The sequence below is a fragment of the Syngnathus leptorhynchus genome, chromosome 3, assembly GCF_054491065.1.
Source record: "Syngnathus leptorhynchus isolate UIUO chromosome 3, UIUO_Slep, whole genome shotgun sequence".
NCBI lineage: Eukaryota > Metazoa > Chordata > Actinopteri > Syngnathiformes > Syngnathidae > Syngnathus > Syngnathus leptorhynchus.
The window spans coordinates 6103698-6116400 of record NC_141197.1 but is presented as its reverse complement, the minus strand read 5'-3'; the positions used below and the strand labels follow the sequence as shown (position 1 = coordinate 6116400).

General features: G+C 38.6%; 2 protein-coding genes across 3 annotated transcripts; both read left to right on the top strand.

The window, feature by feature from the left end:
* Window positions 1-684: 684 nt before the first annotated feature.
* Window positions 685-6267, top strand: LOC147058944 (V-type proton ATPase subunit d 1). The gene is made up of 8 exons (XM_085907928.1): window positions 685-918; window positions 1581-1752; window positions 1976-2154; window positions 2263-2342; window positions 2599-2676; window positions 3420-3596; window positions 4399-4476; window positions 5169-6267. The coding sequence occupies exons 1-8, from the start codon at window positions 792-794 to the stop codon at window positions 5328-5330; spliced, it is 1053 nt and encodes a 350-aa protein (XP_085764054.1). The 5' UTR covers window positions 685-791; the 3' UTR covers window positions 5331-6267.
* A 423-nt stretch (window positions 6268-6690) lies between these two features.
* On the top strand, window positions 6691-11547 carry foxr1 (forkhead box R1). 2 transcript variants are annotated; one of them, XM_085907929.1, is made up of 7 exons: window positions 6691-6897; window positions 7368-7454; window positions 8534-8703; window positions 8988-9050; window positions 9156-9316; window positions 9982-10214; window positions 10337-11547. In XM_085907929.1, exons 1-7 carry the CDS (start codon window positions 6777-6779, stop codon window positions 10363-10365), a joined length of 864 nt encoding a protein of 287 aa, XP_085764055.1. In that variant the 5' UTR covers window positions 6691-6776; the 3' UTR covers window positions 10366-11547. The 2 variants fall into 2 exon arrangements, with proteins under 2 accessions (XP_085764055.1, XP_085764056.1); XM_085907930.1 differs by having other exon boundaries at window positions 6699-6897; window positions 9156-9283; window positions 10337-11534.
* Window positions 11548-12703: the final 1156 nt, after the last annotated feature.

Sequence of the window (12703 nt, the reverse complement as noted above, 5' to 3'; positions counted from 1 at the left end):
TTCATATTGCTGCTGGCCCAAAATTGTGTTGAACAGTCAGCTGTCAAAATTTGACCACGGGGTTTTAAGGAAGTCCGGGTTTCAAAAGAGCATGGGTCAATTAAAAAGAAACATCAATATCTATTAGTGTGCAAGTTTCTTGGGAAATATATTAACTGGATTTTTTTTATTTATTTATTTATTGTGACAGGCCGGAATGTATGTCACTTCGTCGTGGAGAGGCCAAAAAGATGCAGATTGGTGGTTGATATAATCAGTCAGGGTTTCAAATGATATTAAAACTTCAATGAAAATCAATATCCAAGTCGTCTTAATTTTTGACAGCTTTCCAGAATTTAATTGATCCAAACTGTTCCAACTTGAAACATTCATGTTGATCCAACCACCTTCTTTTCTCCCAACTTTCCAACTAAAAGGCCGTTTTTGTTTTGTTTTGTGTTATTCGTTATTTAGTGGATTTTTAATTCAATTAAAACATAATCCGAAATCATTTAAAAAAAATCTTTTAGTCTGATCATTTGCAAACAATTTCTCGAGAAAACGCATTCTCAAATTATTGAATTTGAGAGGACTTTGTTTTTGTTTTTTTTTCGCTTTTCACAAATCATGTTTTTAAAATAAAGTATTAGCGTCATCTAGTGTACTTTTCCCTAAAAAACAAGTAGGGTGAGCGGAAGAGCCGTATTGGCTGATCAGGTGACCGTCACATGGTTTAGTCAGCTGATGCTAATGCTAACGCTAAGCCACCAGACGGACGTTTCTGCGGCTGACGGATCGAACGATCAGACAAGATGCCTTTCTCTGAGCTTTATTTTAACGTTGATAACGGCTACCTTGAGGGCCTGGTTAGGGGATTCAAAGCTGGAATATTGTCTCAAGCCGATTACTTAAACCTTGTACAATGTGAGACCCTCGAAGGTGAGATTTATGTGAGAAATGTTCGCTAGCCGTGCAAGCTAATTACACGAATGACAGATATTCTAGACACACTGGCCGGATTAATTTACATTACTTGAATAATTTCCGTCTTTATTTAATTTCAAGACTAACAATCTATTTGCCCTATTCGTTTGGTATTTGTCATAAATAAATATAGGAACCACAGTGCTACCCAATCCAATTCGTGCTTGCGTTTTTGACAGTAGATTTGCAGTTATGACGTCGTATTTTACATGATGGAGATGAGCTTCTTGACGTAGTTCGTCGATAAATGATAAGATTTAAAAGCGATGCGCCTGCAACGTTTGTGCTAGACATCGGTTTCATTTCCCCTATGCTGACACTTTCACGGTAACATCTTTTGAATTGACGTTTTTATTTTTTATTTAAACTCGTTTTCTAAAGCTGCAAAAAATAACATGCAGTACTAAATAAATTGCTACAGCAATTCTACCTACTAACTTATCGACTTGATTACTTATTAGTTTATGTAGTATGTGGTGTTGCGTAGTGCTTGTCGTTTTTCCTAGCTGCTCTTCATTGAGTAAACACTGTTGTTATGGTGCTATATTTATTACTCTTAGTTTGTAACTGCACAAGTTCATCACTTGGCTCTGTCTCCCCGCTCCCTTCCCTTGCAGACCTGAAACTTCACTTGCAGAGCACAGACTATGGCAGCTTCTTGGCTAACGAGGCGTCACCTCTCACCGTGTCTGTCATTGATGACAAGTTGAAGGAGAAGATGGTCGTTGAGTTTCGCCACATGAGGAACCAGTCATATGAGCCACTGGCCAGCTTCATGGATTTCATTACGTAAGGAAGTCCCTCTTGTGTTGGAATATTTTGAACATTTACACAAGGTGTTGATTGAGGTCCAGTACAACCTTGCATATTCTGTGTAAGACCACTGAATGCTGGACCATTGTTGAAGTAGTTAGCCGGATTGTAACGGGTATCAATATAAAAGGTGTTGCTGATGTGTTGAGTGAGGAAAACCATTACTAATATGTCCCTCTCTCTCTGATGATGGCCACAGGTACAGCTACATGATAGATAATGTCATCCTGCTCATTACGGGAACCCTTCATCAGCGCGCCATCTCTGAGCTGGTGCCCAAGTGTCACCCTCTGGGCAGCTTTGAGCAGATGGAGGCGGTTAATATTGCTCAGACTCCAGCTGAGCTGTACAATGCCATTCTGGTGGACACGCCACTTGGTAATTGACCTCTGACTTTGTCAAGTGGACACTAAATCTTCTTATTGCCTATTGCAGAACAGAGGGTGCATGAGGAACAATTAATTTTCTGTCTTGTTTTGCTTTCAGCTGCATTTTTCCAGGATTGTATATCTGAACAGGACTTGGATGAAATGAACATTGAAATTATCCGTAATACACTCTACAAGGTAAAACATTTAAAGGTGGTCAAACAGATATTTATTGCATTAAACCTTTAGATGGACTCAACAACAACAAAAGAAACAACCAAGTTTAGTTAACTTTTTGCACAATCAATACAAATTTCTTGCTGATAACGTGATATGTATTTGAGATCATTATAAGGTCACTTGTAAAGATGCGTTTTTTTCAATATGGTTCAAGTCACAAGGTTTTACCCCTGACAAGTCACTTTATTTCCTGTCTGTGTATTAATTTTCCCAGGCTTATCTCGAAGCATTTTACAAGTTCTGTTCCAACCTGGGAGGAACTACAGCTGATACCATGTGTCCCATCTTGGAGGTGAGTGGCTTGTCTTGTAAATTTAAGATAACAGACAGTAATTAGTTGATGCACTTGTTGTTTTTAAATCCTCTTGATAGGGCAGTCAAGCGCTGATTATCCTAAGGAATAGCCCCAAATTTAGGAAGTATGAATATTTCAGGATTTGCTCTTGATCACAAAGCTTTGATTGAAGATGTACGTAGAGGCGTTTTACGTTTGACCGCTGCAGTCAGAAAGCGAACCATTAACCACAGGGATACGGTATTTCTTTGTATAAAATTTGATATTGATGTCTTAGGATCTAAATATGATCTCATTTTGTCATGTATGTCCTTTTTCCTGCTCAAGAAACTACACCTAAATCTCGATTTTTCGCGGACTTTGGGGTCCATGATTTTGGAATCGCGGTAACCTCGAACGCGCGTTCCATAGAAAGTCTTTTTTTTTTTTTTTTTCTTTAAGAAAGCTATGTTTTTAGGCAGCCGAATGGGTTCTTTGTTACGTCAATTCATGTCAAGCATGTTGTTGGCTCAGCCGTTTGCCGTCCGTCACCTTGAACGCTTCCCACACATCCAAGTCTGTTGACATTTTATTCGGAGCTGCAATATGCATATGACAATTTCAGACCGATTGAGTGAGTCATTTTGACGCTATGTGAATTGAATGAACTGTTAGGTCTGGTCATAGATTGCGGATGGGCCAGTTGTGACCATTAGGCTGCACTTTGCCTAGCTTTGCTCTAACCTTCCTCTTTGCTGCAGTTTGAGGCTGATAGAAGAGCCTTCATCATCACCATCAACTCATTTGGCACAGAGCTCTCCAAGGAGGATCGTGCTAAGCTCTTTCCTCACTGTGGCAAGCTTTACCCAGAAGGCCTTGCTCAACTGGCCCGGGCGGATGACTATGAGCAGGTCAAGGCTGTGGCTGATTACTACCCTGTAAGTCCTATTTTTTTCTGCTTATCTTCACAATAGGCCTGTACAATTTAGCTAACGTATTTTCTGGGTTATAAGTCCCTCGGAGTACAAGTCACACCAGTCATCAAATGCATAATAAAGAAGGAAAATACATATATAAGTCACACTGGCGTATTCGTTGCATTTTTGGTGAAAATTTATTTGCTAAAATCCAACACTAAGAACAGACATGTCCTCTTGAAAGGCAATTTAAAATAAAAATAGAATAGAGGCAACAACTGCCTGAATAAATTGTACGATATGCTAACGTTACATGACCAATAAACAACAAAGGTGCCTGGTATGTTAACGTAACATATTAAGAGTTATTCAGCTAATGATAAATAACATGCTAACAAGTTTACCAAACCATCCGTGTCACTCCAAATCACCAAATCCAATGAAATCTTCATCCTGAGTCACTTTTAAACAACTCTGCTAACTCCGGAGATAGAATATGCGACACTATCTCTTCTACGTCACTTACGTCAGACTTATCGTCAGTTGCAGTTCCAGTTATTCCACAGGCGTAGAGCGCCCTCTTGTGGTTTAGTATGAAAATAGCATGTGAAATGACATAATGTGTTAATAATTTTACACATAAGTCATTCCAGAGTAAGTCCCAACCTCCGGCCAAACTATGAAAAAAACCTGTGACTTATAGTCTGGAAAATACGGTATTTATTCCCTGTGGAATGCGTTTGAGCAGAAAACATCAACTTTGTAAATCTGTTTGTGGGCATCCAATTGCTCACTTAGGCATGTTTGTTTGTGTATTTTTCAGGAGTACAAACTGCTGTTTGAGGGTGCTGGCAGCAACCCAGGCGACAAAACTCTGGAGGATCGCTTCTTTGAGCATGAGGTGAGAAAAATAAGAGCAACCACTTCTTGATAAACTGCTTACCATTTGATTAGTTTTTGCAGAAAAACATGCTATTATTTAAAATAAGACTGCCCAAGTACAGTTTTTAAAAGCATGTTTTAGATCTATCCCTCCTCCAATATCAGACTTGTGCAAAACCTTCTGATCAGCTGAAATAGGTGTGTTGGCGGAGGAAAACTTCTAAAAGTGTCAGAATAAGGACTCTCAAGGACCGGCCTTGGGCATACCTGTTAAAACCACTCAATTTTTTAATCTTGTGTGATCAAGTACCGTATTTTCCGGACGATAAGCCGCACCTGATTATAAGATGCTCCAGCTAAAAAAACGTAAACATAAAAACGGGTATCTCAGCGACGACCATAATAAACTTAATGTGCAGCGAACACTAGCAACACAAACAAAATGTATTTTGTCCTGAGTTGTTTAACCCATCTAGATGTGACTACCATGACACAAAAGCTTTAAGGTGTACAAATTTGAGACCAATTTTTTGTTGTTGTGTACTCTGAGGTTTTTTTTTCCCCCCAAGTACTAAGTTACCGTTATGTGCCAGGGCTCTGTAAATGTTGGGAAGCCCCAATCAATACCATCATTTTGAGACATGAATGCTGAAGTGAATTATGTACTCTTTGAGAAATCACAACTGACTGTGGTCATGCTTATGTTTGCAGGTGAAGCTGAATAAACTGGCTTTCCTTAACCAGTTCCATTTTAGTGTTTTCTACGCTTACGTCAAGCTGAAAGAGCAGGAGTGCAGGAACATTGTCTGGATTGCCGAGTGCATTGCCCAGCGGCACCGTGCCAAGATTGACAACTACATTCCCATCTTTTAAGATCCCTCCCACACTTTGCTTTCGTCCAGCCTCATGTCATGTCCACTCCTATCTTGGTGTTAAAGCATCTCATGCCACCATGCCAAGCAGCCTTCATTTTTTAGTTTTCAGTGTTAGTTGGTCCTCAAAATCCATGTCATAACCCTTAATACAAGTCTTCATTTCATTGGTGAAGAACCAGTTATAATTAAATGCAGTGTACTATATGTTATTCGAAACCCTTTATCTTATGTATTCTTTATGATGCCAGGTTGTAACAACCCCAAATTTTAAAAATGGTAAAATGTAAATCTTTCAGATAGATATTCCTGTTGCCCTAAATAAAATCAACAGGAGTCTGAATTAATAAATGTGTATAGTCAAGATGTCCATTATTTGTAAAGCAAATCGAATCAATCCATCCTCTGGGATAGTTTTTATCCCAAGGCTCACTAACAATTGAAGGCGGTAGCATATGTTTGAGTTTGTATGTTTCTTTCACTGCAATCAATGAAATGAAACCAACACAATTACCGAAAACATTCCATTAGCCCTAGTTGTCAATGTTTTTGTTATGGGCAAGGCCCTGTAGGAATGGTTTATCGTGTGTCCACCCCCCCTTGCCACAAAAAATATATACTGAGTGGAGAGTTAGTTGCTACATGGTCGCTGGCTAACTTGAGTGTTGTTCGATATGAGATGTGCAATAGAACATGAATTTCCATTCTGCATCAAATCTGTTGTGTGATAAGTGTGAGCTTTCGAATGATGCTCATTGTTGTAAGTAAAAGGAGATATTTAAAAGAAGAGATATTTAAAAAAATAAAAATAAAAAAAACGTGTTTTTCCATGCTGTAAAAATTGCATTACTGCATATGATGTTGATGTTTCCTGTGAAGTGTGTTGTCAATGTGACAAGAAAAATAAATGAATAAGATCCTATGCACATTGTCAGGAACTGACAAGACTCGTGCAATTGATTTGTTAAAAGAATGCTCTAATTTATGTTAGAAAAACTCAGTTTCACTTTAGTTCCATAAGAAAATGAATGAAATTGAAGATTTCTGTTCAATCTTTTATTTAGGTTCTGACATAAGCTCTAAGAATAATGGTCCGAAAGTCACCACATAAACCTGCTTGCTGACATATTTTGTCAGATGCAGTGAAGGAGACGGATGTATACATACTGTTCTATCAATCACTCATATCCCATGTGTTACTTTTCACCCCAACCTATGTTTAAAAAAATAAAAAATAATAATTGGTTGTTTTCATCCAGTCAATAAACAAGCATCAGTTTCGCTGTTGCAACTCTTCTTAAATCATTCAATGGTGCTAAAAGGAGGCAAAGGTCTTTTTTGGTTCAATTAAGAGCAATGAACTGCAGCTGCAGCACCATGCATTAGCCTCCCAAGTTTGTCTAAGAAGGCCAAAGGCAAAGGGAATCCTTCTTCTCAAGGTCTTGACATGACTTTACAGCTTCACACCCAATCTCGACTCCTTGACCTGCACTGCTCTGTAGGTCTGACAGACTGGGACATGGACCAGGAGCTTAAACTGGTAACAACTACTGATCAATTTTGCCATGGTGAATATTTATAGTCTTCTATGGTTTCAACTCTCGAGTGGCCACTCGTCTGATTTCGCCATCAAAGTGAATGAGAGAATAAAGTGTGTGTTGCTCTGGTCTTGACATACTTTTGCTCTTTAATGGACAAAACTACTTTTGGTACAGCAACCAAAGTGATACCTTTTTTTTAATTTTTTTTTTATAAGTGTTAACTTAAAATTCCACTGAATGCTTGGACCAGATCAGGATAGAAGTTTGAAATTTAATTTAGTTTGATCTTGTCATTAGATTTTAATGTTTACGATAAATGAAGATTTTTCTCTCTCTGATATTTAATGTTTATTAATTCTCGTTAAAATAAATAAATTCCATAACATACATTGGCTCAAGAAAGAAATGAATGTGTCAGTACCCCCCCCCCCCAAAAACAAAACAAAATCAAAGTGCAATATGACAGCTGTGTACCTTTATTGTTTTTTTACCTCAAGATGATAAACTTGGTGATCAATATGTGATGCAGAGTACTTTGGCCTCCCAAAGAAAAGATGAGTTCATTTGGTATGACGAAACATCTGGTGAGTGAAGTTTTTACTCTTTCTTCAATCAGCAAAATGTAATTAGTGAAGCGTTCCATCCCTTTTGTATAGACACCTTGAAGCAGGGCTCATCAAACTATTTGAATCTGAGAGCGATTTCATGCCTCCTGATATGTGAAGAGCTATCAGTCTGAAAACATCGGTTCAGTGACAAAGAAATGTCTGCCTCGAAAGAAGAGCTAGAGCTAAGAGTAATCAAAGTAATTGGAATAATCAATTGGCTAATCAATCTGAAAAATATTTTTGGGTGAAATTTCTAAAACAAATTGTGACAGCTGTTATGAATAATTCATGACATAATATAAAGACACTTATGTTCACTATTGGTCACAATAATAAAGAAGATAAATACCAATATGCAACATTTTTACAATCGTTTTCAAATGATCACTTAAAAACATTGCTCATAAAAAGAAAAACGGCCCTGGGGGCCACTTATCTGGTCCTTGGCTGCTATCATGTTGGTGACCCCTGCCTTAAAGCAACAATACACCAGGGGTCACCAAAGTTTTGCCTGCAGGCATTTAACCCCCCAAGCACGGAATCTGTAGCCTGTGACCCTACTCTAAAAATTATTCACCAATGAGGGGACATCGTAATTTTCTAGGAATGTTTTTAATGCGATCATTTGAGAAGGTAAACACAGACACATTTATGGAATGGCTGCAAATAAAATTATAATTAATAATTAAAAAATATATAATTTAAATCAATAAAAGCAGTTAATAAAAACAATAGTGATGTAAATAAAATTAATTATATTCAATTTATTTCAGAAGTGCATAACAAACTGGTAGCCCCTGGGATTAATGAGTAACCATGAAGTAGATGTCAGTTTCAAGTTAATCAATTAAAATTGAATCAATTGAATGACCCTTTATATAATAGATTAGATAGATTATATAAAAAGAGAAGTTTTGGCTCTACACCGGGACTGTATTTGCACTAAAGTCAATGGTTTGTTCGAGCCCCATTGTAGTGTGTTTAGCTAATAATGTGTACAGAACAACAAACAACTTTTTTAGATATGACACGCCCTGCCAATTTTCTTTTGTTAGACACCTTTGTGAAGCCAAACCTATGGCTCCTCGTCAATCCTAACATTGCCTGTCCGATCGTCTACGGAGAACCTGCTGCAGGTCGACTGAATATCCAAGACCTTACCGAGGAAACCCAAATTCCACTGAGGTGTTCGCCAGTCAGAGAACAGCAAACATTATCTCCCCAGGTTGGAAGAATGCAGGTTCTTTCCTCATCTACTGACTAGATGGTCCGGTATATTCAGTAGCGGCACATAGTCATGCTGGACAATGAAAATGGATTGATATGTGTGTATAGTATATAGATATTTTTTTAAAGAGGTTTGAACTGTCCAGTGCGTCCCATTTAGTCAGTACTATATAAACATTCCAAATGATTCAGTTGCAGAAAAGTGTAACAAATGATCAGATCGCAGATAGAATGAGATTAATGCATATTATTATTTTTTTTTTTTTTACATGTGACACCAAGGATGACGTCTCCTCGTGTCAGACAGCACGTCGCAAACGCAAGGGGAGAACCCCAAAAGTTTGGGTGAGGACATAGGGTCCTAACAAATGACTTTGCCAATCTGTGTAAAATGGTATGTTCATTAATTAAAGAAAATTCCACCTTAAGTTAGCATCTGTTTGTTTGCAGGACAATAAATCCTTGAAGCCAGGATGTTGGCCTCGTCCACCAGTGAATTATTACATCCTCATTGCTCTGGCACTTAAAAGCAGCCACGATGGGAGCCTCAAAGTTCAACAGATTTACAACTTCACCAGGTCAGAAAATGACTACCGTATGTGGCAAAGAAGGTACAAATTAAACGATTTCATGTCATGATTTTCAACCGCAGTTGAGACAGATTGCAAATGTAACACATTTTTAGAAGCGGAATATTGTTTGCAGGCATTTCTTTGCCTTCATTGTTGTCATATTCAGCTTTCAGTGTTGTGTTACAGGACTGAAACACATGCTCTCATTGAAGAATAATTTCTTTTGCTTCGACAATTCTTGTTGCTTTCTCCTGACTCGCCACTGAGGTGGCACAACTATCTTGTGATCATCAATTGCTTTCCTGTATTGATGGCGTCCCCAAATGAAAGACAATGCAAACAGCCTGTCAACAAAAATGCGCAAATCATTTGTTATAGTTTTGGGCAGAAAGTTGAGAAAAGACTTGCATGAATAGCATGTGATCCAAATCATGCCGCCAAATAATTATGGGGAACTGGTGCAGCATTGGGAAGGAGGCTGACTGCAAAGGGTTCAACTTCATGTTTTTACAAATGTTTGAATTCCTTTACATTTTGTTAACAGCGGATAATCTATTTAAAATGTACGTGAACGTCAGACTTTAATTTCAAGGTTTTTTTAAATATATTAATTAATTAATTAAATATATATAATATAATATAAATATATTTTACATTGGACTTCACTCAAACCAAACCCCTTTCTGTTCTTCCCCAATCCCCAGAGAACATTTTCCTTTTTTTCAGACAGCTCCTGATGGCTGGAAAAACACAATTCGACACAACCTGTGCTTCAACAGCAGCTTCCGAAAAACCTGCAACCAGATATGCAGGGATGGTAAAAGGAAGTCCTGCTTTTGGTACCTGACTCTAGAAGGCCAACGCCGACTAGGGAATGAGCTCCGCATGTTACCGGCAGAATCTTTAAAGCAGTTGGAGAGAAGCATGTCCCGTCCAGGTGAATGTGATCAAACTACGCTACGTACAAGTGTTAGATTGGTGAAAACGATTAATGGGGGTGAGATTGAACATGGTGAAGATGTCATGACAAATCTGCTTTTTTTTTTTTCTTTATTGCAGATATAGTTGCAAAACTACTTGGAATGTGATTCCAGTTATCAATGATATAAACAAACAAATAAATGGATGCAAAAAAGGATGTTCCCTTTTATGATATATGTGTATTGTTTGGCATTTTGAGGCTTGTATTGATTTAAATAGACATTATACTGTCTTTCCTAGGCAAGGCAAGTTTATTTGTATTGTATAGCGTTGATTGTTGGATGTTCTTGCATAATCAAGAGTGTTGACTGCCACAGGAGCCGATTAGGAATTTTAGTTAACCATTTTGCACATGTCTAGCCTTCATTTATCATTGTAAATATGGTGAAGGTTGGGAGCAGAATTTTGTTTTATTTCGCCTAGTAAATTGTCACCATTCATCACCATTTCATTTAATGCAGTTAGCACATGACTTGCCGAAATGGGCAACGAGATGAAGCAAATGCGTTTATCTAGTCCCGCCCTAATTTCAACCAAGAATTTACATCACCAAGCTCCATAATTACACTTATGTTAGTTTTGCTACCACAAAAAACAAGAGTGACATCCCAAGTTGTATACAGCAACAACATGGTGGTTCATATACGTATATATTTTTTTGTCCTAGTGTCCGAATGATCAGGATTCTTCACGGATCGCAATCAGGATTCTTGAGTTTATATTCCAAATTTCAGATATTGCAATGAAGTCTCTTTAGCTAGGGCAATGGCCCTGTTTGGAATGTTAGTCATAAGTCCAAAAACTCACAGGACGTTTCATCATGTTAACATGTCATGTTGACACTGGTATTGTTGCACTAATGATGAATTATGGACAGCTTTCCTTCCAAATTGATGCGGCTGTTGAACAGATTGTCAAGTAGTGTCCACATTCGTGCATTTCATTACAGTAGTAATGGCAGTCCGGATCAATATCTTCGTTAATCTTGGATGGTGAATTATTTCCAAGTTTATGTTGTTTTAACGTGCAGCCAAATGCATCAGTTTACTTAGTGACAATTTGATTGTAGCATGAGCTGGCCTCATGGATTTTTTTCATCAGGCTTGACAACACACCTCAATTTGTGAATTTGTCCAACTTCTCCAGCATGCTGATCTGGAGCGATCTGGTATTCTCTGACAATGAGCCGTTTGACTTTATGATTTTGCTGTTGGATGTCCAAGTCCCTTGTATCTTCCCTTCTTTCTACAGTTGATGAGCTTACCAATCACTGAATGCATTTTGTTTGCTGTGATTCGCGTTGATACAAACATAAGATCCTTTAGATTTTTTCCCTGTTTCAATAAAACGATTTTTACTTTCTCCTTGTCAGTCTCAGTTGTACGATGCGGTTGTCGGTGCCGTGACTCCTCCCCTGGGAAGCAGGGGGCATGAGTCCACATTTCCAATATCCAGTGTTATGCTTTCTGATGTTAAAAACTCCGTTTGCTGTTCCACGAATTGGTTTTCCTCCTCATCCACAATGCTTTGATGTCTCAGTGACTCGGCGTTGGTTCTCGGTGAGAGACCTTCAGCCATTGCTTGATCCTTCTTTGACGCCGTCATTTTTGGATTTTTGTGACTATAAAAGTTGGAGCTTTTTCTTATTCTTTTTGTCACAGGGTACACAATCCGTGCAGCCTGATTGTTGTTTTCGGCTTATCACTTACAGTTTGTAGTTGTATCCTTGAGAGGTGTAAATCCCCCGGCAGCCGGAACGGAACAAGTGCAGAGAGATCAGATGGCAACTCATGTTCAATCCATAGACGGTAGAGATTAATACGTATAACATCCCTCCCTCCCTCCATCCATCCATCCATCCATCCATCCATCCATCCATCCATCCATCCATCCATCCAACCTGGAGTGCTCAATCAGCCTACCAAGCATGTTTTTGCGATGTGGGAGGAAACCGGAGTTCCCCGGCAAAACCCACTCAGGTACAGGGAGAACATGCAAACTCCTCACAGAGAGGGCCGTGGGTGGAATTGAACCCGCAACCTCTGTACTGTGAAGCAGACATGCTAACCAATCATTCACCATGCCGCATTAATATAACACACACTGACAAAAACAATCAACAGCAGACTATTGTTCAACCAGCATTTTGTTTGATCAAGTTCTGACAAAACAAAAAGTGACAGATTTGACACATTGGTTGGGAAGGTAGTGGGTTATGTAGAATTAGCTGAGGCAGCAGTTTGGTCCTCTGTCAGGTTCCGATGGAGCTGTTCCAACTGTTAGATTGTGTTGCTGTGGGGGTGTTGCTGTGGCAACTGTTTAGTGGAATGAATTTGAGTCAAGTTCCTCTGGGATATCAGGAGGCTAGCAAGCAAGCAAAAAAAATTATGTTTGAGTGCAAAACAAAATTGGCTGGAAATGCTTGGGTGACCTAATGCACCTCTG

Bases quoted from the DNA above. Each gene is read 5' to 3' on its own strand.
- LOC147058944 (XM_085907928.1), top strand. From the start codon at position 792: ATGCCTTTCTCTGAGCTTTATTTTAACGTTGATAACGGCTACCTTGAG. The intron at 919-1,580 runs GTGAGATTTATG...CTTCCCTTGCAG, and splicing joins ACAATGTGAGACCCTCGAAG to ACCTGAAACTTCACTTGCAG. The intron at 2,343-2,598 runs GTAAAACATTTA...TAATTTTCCCAG, and splicing joins TCCGTAATACACTCTACAAG to GCTTATCTCGAAGCATTTTA.
- foxr1 (XM_085907929.1), top strand. From the start codon at position 6,777: ATGACTTTACAGCTTCACACCCAATCTCGACTCCTTGACCTGCACTGC. The intron at 6,898-7,367 runs GTGAATATTTAT...TTTTACCTCAAG, and splicing joins TACTGATCAATTTTGCCATG to ATGATAAACTTGGTGATCAA. The intron at 8,704-8,987 runs GTTGGAAGAATG...TGTGACACCAAG, and splicing joins AGCAAACATTATCTCCCCAG to GATGACGTCTCCTCGTGTCA.